Source organism: Apodemus sylvaticus, chromosome 15 (genome assembly GCF_947179515.1).
Source record: "Apodemus sylvaticus chromosome 15, mApoSyl1.1, whole genome shotgun sequence".
NCBI classification, from domain to species: domain Eukaryota; kingdom Metazoa; phylum Chordata; class Mammalia; order Rodentia; family Muridae; genus Apodemus; species Apodemus sylvaticus.
In genome coordinates this window covers 40,267,457-40,290,244 of record NC_067486.1, presented here as the reverse complement: position 1 = coordinate 40,290,244, position 22,788 = coordinate 40,267,457, and the positions used below count along the sequence as shown (strand labels likewise).

The following is a 22,788-nucleotide window of genomic DNA, read 5'->3' as shown; positions in this document are numbered from 1 at the left end:
ACATGTGTATAAATATATGTCTTAAAAACAATTCCTTTAATGGTTCATTAGTAGTTGGATGAAAAAGCTGAAACACAAAGGAAGAAAGGAAAGAGCAAGCACGAGATTGAATCAGCAAGGAATATGTCCATCATTTCCAGCATCAAAGCCTGGCATCTAACTTCCTGGTAGGCCTTGTTAAAAACACACATCTTGCTGAAGTAGTTGTGGGTGGACTGAGGAGGAATCTACTTTAGGGCAAGGTGATGCCTGAAGACACTGCTTTTTGCAAGCCATCACTGAAAGAGCAAACATATGAGAAAAAAAAATCTAAATACTCTAAATGTGAAATTTCTTCAGTGAAACAAAGAGGAAGAATTGACCAGTGAGGCAGAGTGTTTGATGTTACACAGGGCATGGAGGCTGGGTCACAACCAGTGTCCTTAACTAATTTAGAAGATTACTCTGGTGGAGGATTAATAGGACAGTAAAACATTCCAATTTTTTTCCTTTTAAAACATATTTTATTTGTTCCTTGAGAATGTTGTGCAACACAATTTTACATAGCCAACCCTTTCCCCTACCTCCTCCCAGATCCTTACCCCATTGCTATTCCCTCAACTTCATTCAATTTTGTGTCAGTTTTGTTTTTTATTTGGACCCATCAAGTCCAATTTGTGCTGCCCATATAAACTCTTGGATATGTGGTCTCTGGTCATAAAATGCCCCTGATGATGAAGGAAGACTTTGCAGAGAGTAAGAAGTAATGGAATATGGTGAATGTATCATGAACAAATGAAGAGTCTCTATAATACAGAGCATACCTACAGATTTTGATCCTCCTTGTCCTAGGTAGAAGCTGTGTACATTTATATTCCTGTACACTTTTGGCTAACCTGTGCAAATCTTGTCTGCTGGACCTAGGATCTGAGATCCTGAAAGAAAGGGGGCAGACTACAGTTTAATTTTGTAGATAATCTTATGTCAGTTTCACTGTACTTTTATACACAAATATGACAAAGAAAGTAATGACCCAAGGGAGGTGGTTTAAGTTCAGAAAAACATGATCAGAGAAACCTGTAAGTAAACATTGGTAAGCATATACTAAATGTTAACACATCAGCCCTTTCTCAGAACTTTCTCAAGACAGACCAATTTGAACACAGTTGCCTGGCACATACTTAAGATTATGGCTGGGAAAGCACAGAAGCAAGGCAGAAACCCATATCCAGATTCAGGGTACACAAATACTGAATTCTATAGCTATGATCTGGCATCCAGCAAGAATAAACAAACTTTATAAACAGACTGCAAATGTACATCATAGGGGACAGAAAATCACATCCAACAACAATCCAGGAAACTAAATGCACATGAGGTTAAAGACCCTCTGCCTTTTTTCCTGGGGCCTCCCTCACAGTTTCCCAAGGCATTGGTCACCATGGGTCAGTCCTTCGATGGTGATCCAACACATTACTACTAGCAATGAAGAAGTTTTTCTCTTTCCCTATAGCCTAGTAAACATGTGCTGCCATTTGTAATATTCATCTTGGCCATTCTGACTAGGATAAGATAAAATCTCAAAAGTATTTTTAGTTTGCATTTCTCTGAATTCTCATACAGCTAAAGATTAAACACTTAAGAATATCTAATTTGTGTTTCATCTTTAGAGAATTCTTAGTTATGTATTCCATTTTAAAATTGGGTTATTTTTCTTGGTGTCTAAAGGTTTTAGTTCTAGATACTGGTCCTATACTCAAGGTATAGTTCAGAAAGATCCTCTCTGTGTCTGAAGGCTATAATTTTGCTTTAAATGATGGTGTCCATCATTGTAAGGAGGTTTCCAGCTTCACAAAGTTTCCTTTATGAATTGATGATCTTAATTCTATTGCAATCAATGTTCTGCTCATAAAGCCCTTTCTTTTTTTTTATTTATTTTTTTATTTTTTTAGTGTTTTTTTTTATTATTCGATATAATTTATTTACATTTCAAATGATTTCCCCTTTTCTACCCCCCCACTCCCCGAAAGTCCCGCAAGCCCCCTTCTCTTCCCCTGTCCTCCCACCCACAACTTCCCACTTCCCCGTTCTGGTTTTGCTGAATACTGTTTCACTGAGTCTTTCCAGAACCAGGGGCCACTCCTCCTTTCTTCTTGTACCTCATTTGATGTGTGGATTATGTTTTGGGTATTCCAGTTTTCTAGGTTAATATCCACTTATTAGTGAGTGCATACCATGATTCACCTTTTGAGTCTGGGTTACCTCACTTAGTATGATATTCTCTAGCTCCATCCATTTGCCTAAGAATTTCATGAATTCATTGTTTCTAATGGCTGAATAGTACTCCATTGTGTAGATATACCACATTTTTTGCATCCACTCTTCTGTTGAGGGATACCTGGGTTCTTTCCAGCATCTGGCAATTACAAATAGGGCTGCTATGAACATAGTAGAACATGTATCCTTATTACATGGTGGGGAGTCTTCTGGGTATATGCCCAGGAGTGGTATAGCAGGATCTTCTGGAAGTGAGGTGCCCAGTTTTTGGAGGAACCGCCAGACTGATTTCCAGAGTGGTTGTACCAATTTGCAACCCCACCAGCAGTGGAGGAGTGTTCCTCTTTCTCCACACCCTCTCCAACACCTGCTGCCTCCTGAATTTTTAATCTTAGCCATTCTGACTTGTGTAAGATGAAATCTTAGGGTTGTTTTGATTTGCATTTCCCTAATGACTAATAAAGTTGAGCATTTTTTAAGATGCTTCTCCGCTATCCGAAGTTCTTCAGGTGAGAATTCTTTGTTTAACTCTGTACCCCATTTTTTAATAGGGTTGTTTGGTTTTCTGGAGTCTAACTTCTTGAGTTCTTTATATATATTGGATATTAGCCCTCTATCTGATGTAGGATTGGTGAAGATCTTTTCCCAATTTGTTGGTTGCCGATTTGTCCTCTTGATGGTGTCCTTTGCCTTACAGAAACTTTGTAATTTTATGAGGTCCCATGTGTCAATTCTTGCTCTTAGAGCATACGCTATTGGTGTTCTGTTCAGAAACTTTCTCCCTGTACCGATGTCCTCAAGGGTCTTCCCCAGTTTCTTTTCTATTAGCTTCAGAGTGTCTGGCTTTATGTGGAGGTCCTTGATCCATTTGGATTTGAGCTTAGTACAAGGAGACAAGGATGGATCAATTCGCATTCTTCTGCATGCTGACCTCCAGTTGAACCAGCACCATTTGTTGAAAAGGCTATCTTTTTTCCATTGGATGTTTTCAGCCTCTTTGTCGAGGATCAAGTGGCCATAGGTGTGTGGGTTCATTTCTGGATCTTCAATCCTGTTCCATTGATCCTCCTGCCTGTCACTGTACCAATACCATGCAGTTTTTAACACTATTGCTCTGTAGTATTGCTTGAGGTCAGGGATACTGATTCCCCCAGATTTTCTTTTGTTGCTGAGAATAGTTTTAGCTATCCTGGGTTTTTTGTTGTTCCAGATGAATTTGATAATTGCTCTTTCTAACTCTGTGAAGAATTGAGTTGGGATTTTGATGGGTATTGCATTGAATCTGTATAGTGCTTTAGGCAAAATGGCCATTTTAACTATATTGATTCTACCGATCCATGAGCATGGGAGGTTTTCCCATTTTTTGAGGTCTTCTTCCATTTCCTTCTTCAGAGTCTTGAAGTTCTTGTCATACAGATCTTTCACATGTTTGGTAAGAGTCTCCCCAAGATACTTTATACTGTTTGTGGCTATTGTGAAGGGGGTCATTTCCCTAATTTCTTTCTCAGCCTGCTTATCCTTTGAGTATAGGAAGGCCACTGATTTGCTTGAGTTGATTTTATAACCTGCCACTTTGCTGAAGTTGTTTATCAGCTGTAGGAGCTCTCTAGTGGAGTTCTTTGGGTCACTTATGTCGTCTGCAAATAATGATAGTTTGACTTCTTCCTTTCCAATTTGTATCCCTTTGACCTCCTTATGTTGTCGAATTGCCCGAGCTAGTACCTCAAGTACAATATTGAAAAGATAAGGTGAAAGGGGGCAGCCTTGTCTGGTCCCTGATTTCAGTGGGATTGCTTCAAGTTTCTCTCCATTTAGTTTGATGCTGGCTACCGGTTTGCTGTATATTGCTCATAAAGCCCTTTCTTGCGCCAATGATGTCATATTCTCTTTTTATTCTATCAGATTCTTGATATCTAGTCTTATATTAAGGTATTATATCTGCTTGGATTTTAGTGTTATGTAGGATTATAGAATTGAATCTATTTTCATTCTGTTTCTTTTGTTTTTGTTTGTTTGTTTTTGTTTTTTCAAGAAAGGGTTTCTCTGTGTAGCCCTGGCTGTCCTGGAACTCACTCTGTAGATCAGGCTAGCCTCGAACTCAGAAATCCACCTGCCTCTGCCTTCCAATTGCTGGGATTAAAGGCATGTGCCACATCGCCTGGCTTCTATTTTCATTCTGAAGGAAGTTATCCAGATTGACCAGTAATATTTGCTTAGAATTCTATTTTGCCAGTGTGTATTTTTAACATCTTTATCATGAACCAGATATCTTTGGGTGTGAGAAATTTTGTCAACAACTTAAGATCTGGCATGATGACATCTCCAGTAGTTCTTTTATTATTTAGGTTTCTTATACCTAGCCTGCTAGCCTTTTAGTGTGTGTGTGTGTGTGTGTGGTGTGTGTGTGTGTTTCAATAATACAACTTTTGGAAGCAAATAATGAGTAGGTAGTAACAAAATTTTGGGGAGCATGCCACAAAACTACATTGTCATGAATCCACTATTGAGAGGAATGAAAGCTATAGAAAAATTGTCAATGAGATTAGAGTATATCCAAGTGGTTATGAGCAAAGCATTGGTAAACATTTAGCTGATAAATTTGGTTGTGATGATTTTCAAACAGAAATGGGGAACATATTCCTGGAGAGCAAAGGTAATATGACTCTGCTATTTAACAGAGGATCTAGGCCCACTACTGCCTGTGTCATAATGCTTGTGAAATGAAGACACAACAAACAATAAACTGAAGTATTTGTGTAATACATTTCTAAGAAATGTGTTAATACAAGCAGCGCCTTTTCTATGTGCATAGCAGGTACGAAGAAATGGACAATTTCTATTTAGAATTTCTTTTTCTTTTCTTTTTTTTTTTTCCTTTTTTGGGCTCTTTTGAGACAGGGTTTTTCTGTGTAGCCCTGGCTGTCCTGGAACTCACTCTGTAGACCAGGCTGGCCTCAGACTCAGAAATCTGCCTGCCTCTGCCTCCCAAGTGCTGGGATTAAAGGTGTGTGCCACCACCGCCTGGCTTATTTAGAATTTCTAACTCAACAGGAAGCAGAACTTGAACATTTGGCAGATTCTCTTTGGCTTGTATATATTAAACTTTGTCAGAAAGTGCATTCATCAGAACTATAGAAGGCCATAGCCAAAAGCCAGTCTCAAAAGGCAATTAAATATTTGATTATCTAAGCAGAACTCAGAGTCTAGTTTTCAGGGGAAAAGCAGTAAAGCATTTCCTTTTATGAGATGTCCAGAATGCAGCAGCCTTAAGGGAAGACCAGTTTGAAGACTGTATCTCTTTTCCATACAGAATTCACATGCCCTGTGGGAAGCTATGGAGATGTGGCTTCTTCTACATAAATATCAAAGGATTCTCATAAATATTTAACTGGCAGAAAACTGATTCACTTTTTTCCACTCTATGGAGTTTCTCATTGGTATAGAGATCAACCACAGACAGTCCTAATCTTATCAAGATGTGTGTGCCCAGGCAAAATTACTTACATGAAATTTAATTGAAAATAATTTTCCAAAAGTTAAGACATCTAACTTCATTAGCGAATTTGTTTTAAAGGAATAAAGATTCCTAGGATCAGCCTAACTGAATTGAAGAAAAGGACTTAATTGGATTTTCACACCATAACTTATATTTCTCAAGAAAAATTGCTTTTAAATCATCAAGCAGTTCATCCTTTAGGGGAGATGCCTTAATCAATCCTACATGCAATACTTACTGCAAAATGGAAGGCAAACATAAAAGAGAAAGTAGAAATCTTCAGAATATTCACAGGTGTTATTAAAGTGAGAGATAAATTTTCTGTGATAAATACACTTAAAATGCATATAGGCTTATGTACTGGCTAGTTTTGTGTGTCAACTTGACACAGGCTGGAGTTATCACAGAGAAAGGAGCTTCAGTTGGGGAATTACCTCCATGAGATCCAGCTGTGGAGCATTTTCTCAATTAGTGATCAAGGCAGGGCCCCCTGTGTAAGGTACCATCCCTGGGCTGGTATTCTTGAGTTCTGTAAGAGAGCAGGCTGAGTAAGCCAGGAGAAGCAAGCCAGTAAGTAACATCTGTCCATGGCCTCTGCATCAGCTCCTGCTTCCTGACCAGCCTGAGTTCTAATTCTGACTTCCTTTGGTGATCAACAGCAATGTGGAAGGTGTAGGCTGTATAAACCCTTTCCTTCCCAACTTGCTTCTTGGTCATGATGTTTGTGCAGGAATAGAAACCCTGACTAAGACAAATTGGGACCAGCATAGTGGGGCATTCCTGTGACAACCTGACCATTTTGGGGGGAGGACTGTGGAAGGGCTTTGGAACTTTGGGCTAGATGGTCCATTCAGTGTTGAGACCTCTGTGGGATGTTGTGTAGGAGCTTGGAAGAAAAAGTTGAGAACAGTGCAGAGATGAAGGCCTGGCTTGTGAAATTTCAAAGGGAAGAATAAAGACTCTTATCGGGCTCATGGGTTGATTATGAAGATTCTATGGTTTTGGTTAGCTGGGGCTGAAAAATCAGCTGTGATTAACACTAAATCCAACCTTTGTGTTACTGAGACTATTGATGCTGGTTAGCTGGAGATAAGAAATTAGCAGTGATTAAGAAAAAACCAGTATCGCTGAGGTGAAATCTTCTGGGAAGTGATTTCTGAGAGCACAGAGGCTGTGTTTCAAAGATAGCCAAGGTTATAACTCGTGCTGTAGCAGGACTTGGAACTGTGTGTCACCCAGATGGTACTAATTTTGAAAGCATGAAGGGGTCATGAAGAGCAGCTGAGGCTCTTGGCACTGTGAGAGGCTGCAGAAGGCCATTGGTGAAGGTGCAGCCTCAGTTGCAATTGATGGCTCAGGACTTGAAGGGGTCATGCAAAGGAGCTGGGGCTTGGAACCATGAAGAGAGCCTATGAGAGGCTATTGGTGAAGCCTAGTTACAGGGGAAGATAGCAGTGTTTTGGAGATGCCAGTACCATGAGATGACCACCAAGAACAGCAGCAGCAGTGGAGTACAGGCAGCTGGAACCTAGAAGACCAGGTGTGTGCTACAAAGGGCAGAGCAGGAGAAGCGACCCAAGCCCTTGAAGGAGCCCAGAAGATCGTGAGTTGGATCCCAGACATTGAATCATTGGAGTTTGAGTTTTGCTTTTGATTGTGACTGTGCCCTGATATTTTTACCTCTTGAAGGAAGAAAATATTTTAGCGGAGTCCACAGTTAAGAGACTTTGAATTTTTAAAAGACTTTGAATTTTAAAAGATCTTGGACCTTTTAATGGGATTGAATTTTTAATATATAAAGACTGTGGGACTTTTAAAGTTATTTAGATCTTGGGGATGAATAAGAAATGGTGATGTGTTTGTGTATCAAGATGACAAGTGGTCAATTGTACTGGCTGGTTTTGTATGTCAACTTGATACAGGCTGGATTTATCATAGAAAAAGGAGTTTCAGTTGGGGAAGTGCCTCCATGATATCCAACTATGGAGCATTTTCTCAATTAGTGATCAAGGCAGGAAGGTCCCCTGTGGGTGGTACCATCCCTGGGCTTGTATTCTTGGGTTCTACAAGAGAGCAGGCTGAGCAAGCCAGGCGAAGCAAGCCAGTAAATTACATTCCACCATGGCTTCTACATCATCTCCTGCTTCCTGACTTGCTTGAGTTCCAGTCCTGAATTCCTTTGGTGATGAACAGCTGTGTGGAAGTGTAAACTGAATAAACCCTTTCCTCCCCAACTTGCTTCTTGGTCTTGATGTTTGTGCAGGAGGAGAAGCCCTGACTAAAACAGCTTGTAAATGTTCTTTCTCTGATTGTTTAACCAGGATCTTCTCTGTGTGCTCTCTCAGCAGCATTGGCATGTCTCAGTCAGAAAGAAGCCAGTGCCAGAGCTCATTCGTGTTAGCTCCAACATGCTCTATGGATGCTACTGACGCTGAAAAACTGGTTAGAATGAGAATTTTAATAGAAGACCCTAATGCTTATATTAAATCAGTCTTAGTATGTGGTCAATACTCATCATGGGTAGTCCACAGATTGGAATTTAAGAAGCTCCATTTTATTTTATTGAGAAATGTTCATATGACATATTCTGATGACAATGTTTCCTCTTTAAACTCCTCCCAGCTCTTCCCACCCTTCCACCTACTCATCTCCATGGCTCCCTCTTTCTCCCCCCACTCTCTTTCTAGACAGCAAGGAAACAGGTAAACAAGACAAAAAATAAGATTTTTATAAAGGTAAAACACACACACACACACACACACACACACACACACACACACGCACACACGCACACACCATGAAGACACAAAACAAAAAACTCTAATACACAAGCAAAAAACAATAAAACAAAACAAAAACAAAAAAGGACAGCAAAAAGTCCCAAACAAAGCAATGTGAGACAAAAAAAAAAAAAAGTCTACAAAAATACAATTGAATTATTTTTTTGCTGGCCATCTAATGTTGGGCATGTGAGTGATTACCCTTTAATGTGGTTTGTTATAATTTTACTTGCACATTCATTGATTTTACCTAGAGCATTTTAATTAAATTATTTTATTTATGTACATTCCAAAGGTACCCTCCTTCCTGTCCCCCCTTGCTGAGTTCCTCACCCCTTCCCCCAACTTCTGAGAAGGTGCTCCACCACCTGCCTACCTGCCTGCCCACCCACTCCCACTTCAGCCTCACTAGCATCCCTCTTCCCTGGGGCAGCAAGTTTCTACAGAATTAAGCACTTGCTTCCTCCCCACAAGGCGGTCCTCTCCTACACATGTGCCTGGGGCCATGAAACAGCCCATGTATGCTCCGTGGTTTTTGGATTAGACTGCAGGAGCTCTGAGGTGTCCCTGGTTTTTGTTTTGTTTTGTTTTGTTTGTTTTGTTTTTAAAATATATTCTTTATTTACATTTCAGATAAAATCCCACCTAAAGTCCCATAAGGCATTTCCCCTCCCACAATTCCCCAATCAACCCCCTCCCACTTCCCTGTCCTGGTATTCACCTACACAGCTACATCAAGTCTTTCCAGAACCAAGGGCCTCTCCTCCATTTGGTGTCTAACAAGGCCATCCTCTGCTGCCTATGTGTCTGGAGCTATGGGTAACTCCATGTGTACTCTTTGGTTGATGGTTCTGTCCCTGGGAGCTCTGGGAGTACTTGGTGATTCTTATTATTGTTCTTCCTATGGCACTGCATACCCCTTAACTCCTTGGGTCCTTTCTCTAGCTCCTCCATTGGGGACTTGGTGTTCAGTTCAATGGTTGGCTGAGAAGGTCCCCTTCTGTATTTCTCATGCAACAGCAGAGTCTCCCAAGTGACAGCTATTTCAGACTATGGTCAGCAAGTACTTGTGGGCATGGATAATAGTGTCTGGGTTTTGTAATTATATATGGGATGAATCCTTAGGTTGAGTAGTCTTTGAATGGTCTTTCCCTCAGACTGCTCCACCCTTTGTCTTTGCATCTCCTACTATGGGTATTTTGTTCTCCTTTCTATGAAGAACCAAAGTATCCATATTTTGTTCTTCCTCCTTCTTGGGCATCAGTTGATATGTGAAATGTGTCTTGGGTATTCCAAGCTTCTGGCTAATATCCACTTATCAGTGAGTACATACCATGTGTATTCTTTTGTGATTGGATTGCATCACTCAGAATGATATTTTCCAGTTCCTCCATTTGTCTAAGAATTTCATGAATACATTACTTTTAATAGTTGAGTAGTACTCCATTGTGTATATATACCACATTTTCTGTATCCATTCCTCTGTTGGGGAACATCTGGGTTCTTTCCAGCTTCTGGCTATTATAAATAGGGCTGCTATGAATATAGTGGAGCATGTATCCTTAATACATGCTAGAGAATACTCTGGGTATATTGTTGTATTCCATAGCTGCCTGCAACTACTACGAACTGGGTTGCTGGAACAGAAGCTGAGGGATAGATGGGGAAGGGGTGAAAAGAAAGAAGGCCAGAACAATATTCTACTGACTGAGGACCTAACTTTAATGTCAGTCAGATCTTTTAACAGTTTGGGCAAATCCCCCCTCCCCACCAGACTCTGGATTGAGTTCCAGGAAAGTCTTCTGGTAGTTCTTGGATCCACTGCTCAGTCAGCTGGGTGGGTCACCTGCTTAATTCAGGAATTCCTAGACCTGGAGGAACAATGAGCTTAACCTTCACTCTGAGCTTCTCTACCCTAGGATAAAAATTCCTGCTGTAACCTACTTCCCTATAGTTCTACCTTCAGATTTCTGCCCGAAGCCAGGGATTGTACTTGGCCATTGTCAAGTTCCTACCATGTGGTATGACTCCCCAATATGGCTCTGTACAGTATATGCCCAGGAGTGGTATAAATGGGGCCTCCATTAGTATTATGCACAGTTTTCTGAGGAACTGCCAAACTGATTTCCAGAGTGGTTGTACCAGCTTGCAATCCCACCAGCAGTGGAGGAGTGTTCCTCTTTCTCCACATACTTTCCTGCACCTGCTGTCTCTTGAGTTTTTTATCTTGGCTATTCTGACCAGTGTGAGGTGAAATCTAAGCATTGTTTTGATTTGCATTTCCCTGATGACTAAGGATGTTAAACATTTATTTTTTTAAGTTCTTCTCTGACATTCAATATTCCTCAGGTGAAAATTCTTTGTTTAGCTCTGTACCCCATTTTTAATAGGGTTATTTGGTTCTCTGGAGTCTAACTTCTTGAGTTGTTAGTATATATTGGATATTAGCATCTGTCTGCTGTGAGGTTGGTAAATTTCCCAATTTGCTGGTTTCCGTTTTGTCCTATTGACAGTGTCCTTTGCCTTACAGAAATGTTGTAATTTTATAAGGTCCCATTTGTCAATTCTTGAGCTTAGTACAAAGGCTATTGGTGTTCTGTTCAGGAAATTTTCCCCTGTGCCCATGTGTTCAAGGCTCTTCCACAGTTTCTTTTCTATTAGTTTCAGTGTATCTGGTTTTATGTGGAGGTCCTTGATTCACTTGGACTTGAGCTTAGTACAAGGAGATAAGAATGGATCAATTTTCATTCTTCTGCCTGCTCGCTGCCAGTTGATCCAGCACCATTTGTTGAAAAGGCTATCTTTTTTACCACTGTATGGTTTTAGCTCCTTTGTCAAAGATCAAATGACCATAGGTGTGTGGGTTCATTTCTGGGCTATCATGAATGGTATTCCTTGCATGGTTTTTATTTATTTATTGGCTTATAGAAGCATTGCAATAATAATAATTATATTTTACATAGAATTATATATATACATATATATATACATACATATATGATAGGGAGACAGAGAGAGTCTCTTTAAGGGAGTTACCCTATAATGGACAAAACTGCTATTAAACACTCTAAACTAGAAAATAAAAATTCCAGTGCCAGGAATAGTTTGCCCCTTTTTGAACAATGAGATGCCATAGATCCACAAAGATTAAAGGCAATTGTCATGACTTTTGGCTAACCCCAGAATGTGGTAAAACCTAACTGCTGAAAATACCACATATCTAAATCATAGAAATGGAGCTGGTTCTCACCTGGAAGCATCACCCTTCCAGGTTGTCTTCACTGTTCTGAGCGATACTACATACACTGCTGTAGGAGAAAGATAATTATCAGTCTTGACCAGTGAACATTTGGAGCTACAATTATAAACAATAAGACATGCACACCTGTGCAATAGTGGTATAGATCATTTTTGTATTTTAGCTAAAGTACATTAAATGATTCCATGTGTTAAAACTTAGACCTGTCATTATTACCATGCACCAAGTACCTATAGCTAGACAGATTGTAGGTACTAGGGGGAGAATCTACCACTATTATTTTCTTAATTGGCATAGTATTAAACTGAGGCCTAGTCACTTATTGTTGTATGTAGAAATTAGTGCCTTTCTCAATCCTCACCAGAAAAACATCTTCATTTTATTAGATATTTGTTTTATTTACATTTCAAATGGTATCCCCTTTCCATGTTACCCCTCTGAAAATCCCTTATCCCATCCCCCTTCCCCCGCATGTTTCCCTCCCCCACCAATTTCCTTACTTGCATTCCCTATTCTGAGGAATGGAGCCTTCACAGCACCAATGGTCTCTGCTCTCATTGACGTCTGAAATGGTCATTTTCTGCTACATATGTAGTTGGAGCCATGGGTCCCTCCATATGTACTCTTTGGTTGGTGGTTTAGTCCGTGGGAACTCTGGGGGTACTGGTTGGTACATATTATTGTTCCTTCTGAAGGGCTGCAAACCTCTTAAGCTCCTTGGGTCCTTTCTCTAGCTGCTTCATTGGTAACCCTATGTTCATTCTATTGGTTGCCTGTGAGCCATGAGAATCTTGATCCATTTTCAATAAGGATCAAAATATCCACACTGTGGTATACCTTCTTCTTGAGCTACATGTGAGTTGTATCTTGGGTATTCCAAGCTTTGGGCTAATATCCAATTATCACCGAGTTCATGCCATGTGTGCTCTTTTGTGATTGGCTTACCTCTCTCAGGTTGATATTTTCTAGCTCCATCCACTTGCCTAAGAATTTCATGAATTTATTGTTTTTAATAGCTGAGTAGTAGTCCATTGTGTAAATATATCACATTTTCTGTATCCTTTCCTCTGTTGAGGAAAATCTAGTTTCTTTCTAGCTTCTGGCTATTATAAATAAGGCTGCTATGAACATAGTGGAGCATGAGTCCTTATTACATGTTGGAGCATCTTCTGGGTATATGTCCAGGAATGGTATAGCTTGGACTTCAGCTATACCATGTCCAATTTTCTGAGAAACTGCCAGACTGATTTCCAGAGTGGTTATACCAGCTTGCAATCCCACCAGCAATGGAGAAGTCTTCCTTTTTCACCGCATCATCTCCAGAATCTGCAGTCCCCTGAGTTTTTGACCTTAGCCATTCTGACTGGTGTGAGGTGGAATCTCAGGGTTGTTTTGGTTTGCATTCCCTGATAATTAAGGATGTTGAACATTTCTTTAGGTGTTTCTCTGCCATCCAGTATTACTCAGTTGAGAATTCTTTGTTTAGATCTGTACCCCATTTTTAATAGGATTATTTGGTTCTCTGGAGTCTAACTTCTCCAGTTCTTTGTATATATCGGATATTAGCCCTCTATCAGATGTAGGATTGGTAAAGATCTTTTTCCAATATTTTGGTTGCCATTTTGTCTTATTAACAGTGTACTTTACCTTACAAAAGCTTTGCAATTTTATGAGGTCCCATTTGTTAATCCTTGATCTTAGAGCATAAGCTATTGGTGTTCTAATCAGGAAAATTTCCCCTGTGCCCACCTGCTCCATGTTCTTCACCACTTTCTCTTGTATTAGATTCAGTGTATGTGGTTTTATATGGAGGTCCTTTATCTGCTTGGACTTGAGCTATGTACAGGGAGATAAGAATGGATCAATTTGCATCCTTCTACATGTTGACTGCCAGTTGACCCAGCACCATTTGTGGAAAATGCTGTCTTTTGTCCACTGGATGGTTTTAGCTCCTTTGTCAAAGATCAAGTGACCATAGGTATGTGGGTTCATTTCTGGGTCTTCAGTTCTATTCCATTGATCTTCCTGCCTGTCTCTGTACCAATCCAGTATGGTTTTTATCACTATTGCTCTGTAGTGAGCCTGAGATCAGGGATGGTGATTCCGCCAGAAGTTCTTTTATTATTGAGAATAGTATTTTGCTATCCTGGGTTTTTTGTTATTCCAGATGAATTTGAGAATTGCTCTTTCTAACTCTATGAAGAATTGAGTTGGAATTTTGATGGGGATTACATTGAATTTGTATATTGCTTCAGGCAAGATGACCATTTTTACCATATTAACCCTGCCAATCCATGAGCATGGGCGAACTTTTCATCTTCTGAGGTCTTCTTCAACTTCTTTCTTCAGAGACTTGAAGGTTTTGTCTGTCAAACAGATCTTTCACTTGCTTGGTTAGAGTCACACCAATGTATGCAATAATATTTGTGGCTATTGTCAAGGGTGTCATTTCCCTAATTTCTTTCTTAACCTTTTTATCCTTTGAGTATAGAAAGGCTACTGATTTGTGAGTTAATTTTATATCCAGCTGATTTGCTGAAGTTATGTATTAGGTTTGGGAGTTCTCTGGTAGAATTTTTGAGCTCGCTTAAGTATATAATCATATGATCTGAAAATAATGACACTTTGATGTCTTCCATTCCAATTAGAATCCCTTTGACCTCCTTTGTTGTCTAATTGTTTTGGTTAGGACTTCAAGTACTATATTGTACAGGTAGGGAGAGAGTAGACAGCCTTGTCTAGTCCCTGATTTCAGTATTATTGCTTCAAGTTTCTCTCCATTTTGTTTGATGTTGGCCACTGGTTTGCTGTATATTTCTTTTACTATGTTTAGTTATGAGACTTGATTTCCTGATCTTTCCAAGGCTTTTATCATGAAGAGGTGTTGGATTTTGTCAAATACTTTCTTAGCATTTAATTAAATGATCATGTGTTTTTTTTTTTCCTTTGAGTTTTCTTATATAGTCGATTACATTGTTAGATTTCTGTATATTGAACCATCCCTGCATCCATGGGATGAAGCCTACTTGATCATGGTAGATGATCATTTTGATGGGTTCTTGGATTCAGTTAGCAAGAATTCTATTCAGTTTTTTTGTATTGATATTCATAAGGGAATACTTCATACTTTCCTACTTTGCCTTTTGCCATCTGGTTATATATGGTGTTAGTTGATCCTGCTGTCTCTGACTGTTACTTGTCCCTCCTGTGATCCTGCAGACCTGTCTCAGCAACCCTGGATATCTGGCCCTCCCCTGGTACAGAGTGTTGTGTCACTGCCCAGCTCTTGGGTGCAGGTGGGCCCTGTGGACCCTGTCCCAGCTGTTCTGGCACTCAAGTGTTCCCCGCACTCCTGGCTGTATCCACCTACTCAATCACCAGAGAGAAGATGACTCCAGAAATCTTTTTTTCACAGTGGATGCCAAATATCACAGAGATACAGAACTGGTTCAGGGATAGAGAGTATGACACTACAAATCTTGTCACCTTATATGGGGCATCTATATCATACTCTGCCTTTTAATTCTCAGAGATTATTGCAGGAGAGAGACTGAAGAGATTAAAGAGCTAAAGGTGGTGGATGACTTCAAAATAACAATGTTTTCTGGACACAATACTGAAGTTATACTCATGAACTCAAAGAAGTTTGGACATTCATTTCCTGAAGCTCTTCTTATATTAGAAATTACAAAACCTTCTCTAATCTTATAAACTTGAACTCCAAATTAAAAACAAAAATAGTATTTGTTAAAATATTGTTTTATTATTCAAATTTTATTAAATTGAATAGCTTCCTGCTATATATATATATATAGATATCTATATATATCTATATATATATATATATCTATATATCTATATATATAGATTATTTATATATATATATATATATATATAAATAATCTATATACAATGAGGAACATTTAATTATAAGATGAATATTATTTTATCAGTGTATGCTGCTTTTGGTTACCATAAGGACTAAAGATGAGTTGAAGCATCTATGCTTGGAAACATCTATGCCAAGTCTGTCTATGTTCATTATACAATTAAGAGGATCAATACATCTTTACTTCATTCTTCATATGAAGTATGAATATTAATTGGATAAATTCTTCTTTAAAGTTCTGTGTCTACAAACCACCATAGTATGTGTGGCAAAAGATAGAAAGTGTTTTACAACTTTAACCTGTAACATAAACAAGTTTGTGCCCAAAGTTAAGTATTATACAAGGTCAAACATTACCCAAAAAGAATAAGTAAGCTCTTAAAGATTTTAAATTAGTAATATTCTCTTTGAGATTATAGTGTTATATAAAATTTATCGAATTGACCATTTTCTTAAAAATTTTGTAAATAAGACCTGCTTTCCACAAATACAAAAAGAGGACCAAACTAAGTCAACTCATAAAGAAAAAAGATCTATATGTCTTACTGTTTAGAGGTTTCAGTATGTTATTAATTAATCCTTTCTCATAGAGCTGACACCATGGCTGACTTGCATTGTGAAACAAATGTTCATTTCATGTCTATGGAACCAAAATGGGGCAAAAGCGTGGGATCAGACTCTCACAATCGTTTTTGAAAGGATGCATTTATGAACAAAATCTTACACATAAACCACATGGTAAAGTTCATCAAACCTGTCAGTAGTTCCAGTGGCAGAACCAGATATCATGTCTTATGTAAAAACCTCAAATAATTCCAGGATGAACAAAGAAAGGACGTGGAAAACTAATATGCTTTAATATGTCCAAAAATATAATAATCATGGTCTCATATAAGATTGCATCACCTATAAACTCTGAGTTCACACAAATTCATACATATGTACATCTCTGGATTTTGACATCTCCACATATATAAGCAATAAAATTCCACTAAAATTTATTCAGGAAAAATTTAATGCAAAACCCACATGGAAAATGATTTGGAAAGGAAGAGAGTTAACAACAGAAGGTTGATACATATTTTGCAAAGCATATACATAAGGGGAGTAATCTCTGCATGAAGGTTCTCCATAGCCGATTTCAGTGTATGGATAAAAACATAGATGTGATACTAAAGATGGTTCATTTATTCTGCATTCATGATGGGCATGACATTTTTTTTAATTTATTGATATATTTATTTACATTTCAAATGATTTCCCTTTTTGGACCCCCAACTCCCCGAAAGTCCCATCAGTTCCCTTCCCTCCCCTTGTTTTCCCACCCAACCCTTCCCACTTCCCTGTTCTGATTTTTCTCTATACTGCTTCACTGAGTCTTTTCAGAACAAGGGGCCACTCCTCCGTTCTTCTTGTACCTCATTTGATGTGTGGATTATGTTTTGGGTATTCCAGTTTTCTAGGTTAATATCCACTTATTAGTGATTGCATAAATAAAAAGCATGGTTAATTTCCTCTTTTTCATATCTATCCAAAACAAACAGACAAAAACAAAATGAAACAAAACAAACAACAGCAAAAATCACTAGAGACTATGACATCATACCATACCACTATTTGAGCTTAGCTTATATACATTTAGAATATGATTTCTTCAACTATACAGTCTAAGAACTCTTAGATTATCCATTTAAATGCTAGGTAATTCACTGTTTAAAATCTAAGCTATTGAGAACCTTTTCCTATCTTCCACCACTACATTTCCTCAATAAAATCCCTCATGTATATGTTTCATAAAAACTTAACATTTTGATTTACTGAAACTTCCTGGATGGTGACAAGACACAGAACAGAACGAGAGAGAAAGTCAAGAACAGCCCAGATGGCGAGCAAAATGAGCCTCTTCTCTTTCCCCTCCCAAGCACACTGACCAAAGAGCACCCTTTGAAGCCTTCTCACCACCTTAATTTCATACATGCACTCCTGTGTCTTCATCCTTGCTTGAGGAAAACACAAGTAGAATTGCTGTATGAATCATCATTTCCTAACAAAATTTAATGAAAGACCTTTCATATTTTCAGCAACAATGCCAAGGATTGCATCTGTTTAGAGACATAACACTACCTTATCAGAACAGGAAAATGTTCTCTGAGTCTCCATGTTGTCAGTGACATTATATTCTTGTTATTTTCACAGGAAGTACACTACTAATAAGCTAATTTACTTATGATGTCATAATAAATAACATACAAACTTGTTAAAAAGCTTTTACTTAATTTCTGTTGTATTTAATTTATTATACTAAGTCTTTGAACAATTTCAAACTCATTTCAAATATTTTTAATGAAATGGATATGTAAACAAGAAATTATTTAATGGTATTTCTGGGGCACTGTGATATGTGCAGAGGGAAAGAGCACTTGCTGCTCAAGATCAATAATAGTGGGATGCAACCTACTATTTTGGGTGGTTGTTTTACATGTGTATGTATGTAATGTAGTCATACTTATTCATGAATTGTTCCTTGTGTTCATGGAAACTTGTGCAGAGGCCAGAGGAAATGATTGTGGTTACATCCCTAGCAACCTGATACCCAAATGTCAGTAGGAAAGGGCTTCCAATGAAGAATTGATCATGGTTCCACACGTGCTTGTAATTTCAGTGATGTGAAGGGTGGAAAAAGATGACTACTGTGGTTAGCAGGTGAAAATTTTAGCTCAGGATTCAGTGAAGGACACTCTTTCAAGAATGTAAATAAGAGTGAAAATGCAAGACGTTTGATCTCCTCTGGCCTCTGCACAAGTTCCCGTGACCAAATGTAACAATTCATGAATAAGCATGCCTACATCACATACATACACAAACAAAAAAACATCAACAACAATAATTCTAGGTTGGATTCATTTTGAAAATATTTTGACAATGTATGACACTAGATTTGACAATATAGCCATATTAAGTCTATACAAGTTTGCCATGTTTTAATAATGGCACAACAGATAATAATATATAACCTAAGTATTTCTCTTTAAACATTTTGCCAGTGAATTTTTTACTTGCTTATTCCTCAAACTGTAGACAACTGGGTTCAATACAGGAATTATCACAGTGTAAAATACAGAGTCCATCATATCCTGATCATCTACTTGTGCAGATGCAGGACGCACATACATGAAGAGAAGAGAGCCATAGTACAAAGACACAGAGAGGAGATGGGCTCCACAGGTGGAGAAGGCTTTCTTTATGCTTTTTATAGATTTCTGCTTTAGGATTGAAAACAGAACAAGTGTGTAAGAGATAAGAATAGTCAAAATACTAAATACCTGTATCGAGCCAGAGAAAATAAAAACCATCAGGTAATTGAGAAAAGGGTCATTACAGGAAATCTTTAACAATGGCATAATATCACAATAAAAGTGATTTATTGTGTTAGAGTTGCAGAAAGTTAGTCTGAATAAAAAACCTTCATGAATTAAAGCATGAATAAATCCACCTACAAAGGACAATATTAAAAGACGCACACAGAGACTATTTGTCATGATCACTGGGTAAAGGTTTGCATATGGCTACATAGCGATCATAGGCCATTGCTGCTAAGAGAAAACATTCTGTGGTTGCAGTCACTACAAACGAAAAAAACTGTATCATGCATTCAGAGAAAGAGATCAGTTTACTCTTGGCAAAAAAGTCTAGCAGCATCCTAGGTGTCACTGTGGATGATAACCAAGTATCCACAAAAGCTAAACTCCCAAGAAATAAGTACATAGGAATGTGAAGGTGTGGGTCATTCCAGATGAGAGTGATCAGACCCAGGTTGCCCACAATGGTGATGAGATAGATGAGCAAGAAGAACAGGAACAGGGGGATTTTCCACTGGGGCAGATGACGGAGTCCTGTGAGAACAAACTGAATGAGCAGTGTTTTGTTCTCCATTCCTATGTCCTCATTGGATGTCCCTGAAATGAAAAATGAGTGATGTTACACGACATTCACTAAAATTTGTAGAGAAAAATGTTAGCTCATAGAATTTAAAACACAACTTTGTTGTTACCAGGTTGACTACCAAATTTCATTCACATCACTACATATGACAAAAACTTTTCTTCAGAGTGAAAAGGTGCTTCAATTTGTTATTCCAATAAAGATTTGAGCACATTAATATATTTAAATAAAATAGACCTTTCAAATTTGTGTGCAATGCATGAAATTATAAATTGGCTAGGTGTAGAAGTTCTGTCTCTATGTTGCAGGTTCATAATCAAGGCAAGAAATGTTTTAAGGATCTAGATTATACAATGAATTCAACTGTAGGGTCTTAATCATTTCAAATACTTAATTTAATAAACTGAAATCTTACAACATATAGTAACTTGAAAGTTTCTTTCAAAATTTATTATAAGGAAGTGGAGAAATCAGGTTCTGGTAAGGAAAACAATAGTCAATAATATAGAAAACTTAATATACCTAGAGGCCCCTATGTACTGCAAAGTTGTCTGGGAACATTTATTCAAACTGTAGATTGTAAGTTCATAAGTTGATTTAGGAATTAATAAAAAAGAATCTAATGGCCAATCTTTATAAAATGTCCCCAGTTGCTAATAAATGCAAATGCAGGTGTTGAAATATATGTGACTGGACCTCACGGATGACTAGAAAATCAGAGAGACAAATTTGAAAGGACTTGTAAAATCAACTCAATATTATACAGTGACATATGAACCTGATGTTCAATGGAATAAAAATAACATGTATTAACTATGAATATGATCTTTTCAAAATAGGTTTCACAGTTAAGATACACTATTTCGTTGACCATTATCACTGAACCTGAATGGTTCATTTAGTAGTATTAGTTTACCGAAGGTTTAGCACTAGTGACCAGGTATGACTACATAACTCTGTTCTTCTGACCATGTTTTTCTAGCCAATTACTCTGATACCCCCAGAATTTCTATGTCAAAACCAATCATTTCCAGAGTCCATTTACTGCAAAGTAAACACAGGAAAGACACAGTAATAATACAAACCAGAACTGGACCAGATATTTGAGGGTTATAGTTTTAATGGGGAGAAAGTGAATTGAATAAAACAGATAAATATGATGTCAAAAGACAAAATAATGGATCTTTAGGCAAGAGATCCCTGAGTATTGAGATTAAGAAAACGCTAATGGCTTGGTGAAAGTAGTTTTCTGCATGTAATCCAAAAGTATCAGGAAATGACGGAGATGAGCAGGCCACACAGAAAGGCTCTGTGTTCTGAAAAGTTATGGGGAGCATTGGCATTTGTTTGTGGCCCTATCTTTTACCTGTAGACTATTTAAGGAAAAGCTTTTATACAAAGTATAAAAAGGGGAGAGGAGAGAAGAAGAAAGCACTAACAAGAGAAAAACCATAACTGACATGGAATGAGAAACTTGGATGGATAAAAAGAAATAAAATGGAGGAAGAGAAGCAGGCAGTGCTTAACAAAGATGGATTTGTCTAGAAAAAAGGAGAGAAAGAATAGAGAGGAAGCAACAAAGGATTGTAAATTTAGAATGCCTTTCTCTTTAATAGCACATGCACACACACACACACACACACACACACACATATATATATAATATACACACATATATACATATAAATACATACACTATATAATGTACACACACATACATATATACATTATACACACACACACACACACATACATATATATATATATATATATATATATATATATATATATATATCCTTAGATACATGAGACCATATGGATAGAGAACATGAGACTATTTGGAGAAAGAAGAGAAAGAGAAATGATATAAATATACTATAGTTCTCCAAATTAAAAATAAATAAGTAAATAAAAGCTTATTTAAATGCAGTTTAAATGCATACAGAAAAACAAGGTTCTGATGCTTCATTTTCAATGTTTGTTTTAGCTTTGTTGTTTATTATCATGGATCTTGCAAAATCAGTTTTTATAAAAATAAAAATATATTTTCTTTAGAGCATACATTTTAAAGACAAACACATTAAGTTTGAGTTCATTAACTTTTTTGTAATTGGTGTGTTTGAATGTATATGTTCAGTGTATGAGGCTTTTATCCTGTATTTAAATGATGCATTTTTGATGTAAAAACAAATAGAAAATATTTTTTGGCAAATCTTAATATTTTGATTTAAGAACACATATTCACTTTGCTCTCCAACAATTGTGTAGGTTCTATTCTATTCTTTATTGATTAATATGATTAAAATTAATCCAGATCAATTTTATATACAGATGATATACACAAAGCCAATAATTCATATTTTAGGGTAATTTTATGGGGATAGTGTTTCTTTCATGGAGCTCAAACACACCAAAAGATGCAAATTCTCAGATTGCTTGATATGTGGATTTGAAACAAATCATTAATACAGGAAACAGTAGCCAAAAATATCTTTGTCATATTTCAATATGTATTTATTAATATATACATAAACATATATCTAGAATATATCAAGGTATACTATACAATGAAACATATTCTATATGGAAAGTCTGCTCTGCATACATTTACAAATTATATGTATTATGCATAAATAAGTAGTAAGTATTTTTGTTATAAGTAGAAGATGTAACTTAAATCTCCTACTTAAGTAACTGAACTTTAAAGACATAGGAAGGAACAGAACTAAAGAATGGTTCTCTTTCTGAAATCATCAGAATAATTGCTTATATAAAAATCATTTTGAATTCATACTGAACTTTGAATTAACACCCTACTTTAGAAGAATTTAAAAGTCATTATAGTCAGGAAAGATAGCCCAGCCCTTAAATACCAGGGTCACAGCTAAAAGTAAGTTTAGTTAGGTAAAAACATTTCTAAAATATATTAAAGAGAAGAACAATTAGAGCTATTTTGCCTATTTATATTTAGTCATGAATTTAAATATATAAGCAATTTTTAGTTGTTGCTATCATCATTTATACCAACTATATAAAATTATTATGAATTAAAGTGGATTCTTAAATTTCTATGGAAAGCATGGTGAATACTATACAACTTATTTGTTTCTTACCCTTTTCAAATAAAAAACAATGCAAAGGTCCTTATAAAGTGCTGAGGTTCTAA

At 37.2% G+C, this 22,788-nt stretch overlaps 1 protein-coding gene across 1 annotated transcript; it reads right to left on the bottom strand.

Annotated features, from left to right (window-relative positions):
• Positions 1–18,694: 18,694 nt before the first annotated feature.
• LOC127666000 (olfactory receptor 187-like) lies at positions 18,695–19,613 on the bottom strand. Its single transcript, XM_052158666.1, is given in 2 exon segments — positions 18,695–19,232; positions 19,234–19,613. Coding segments are annotated over 2 exon segments (918 nt in total).
• Between the last annotated feature and the right edge of the window lie 3,175 nt (positions 19,614–22,788).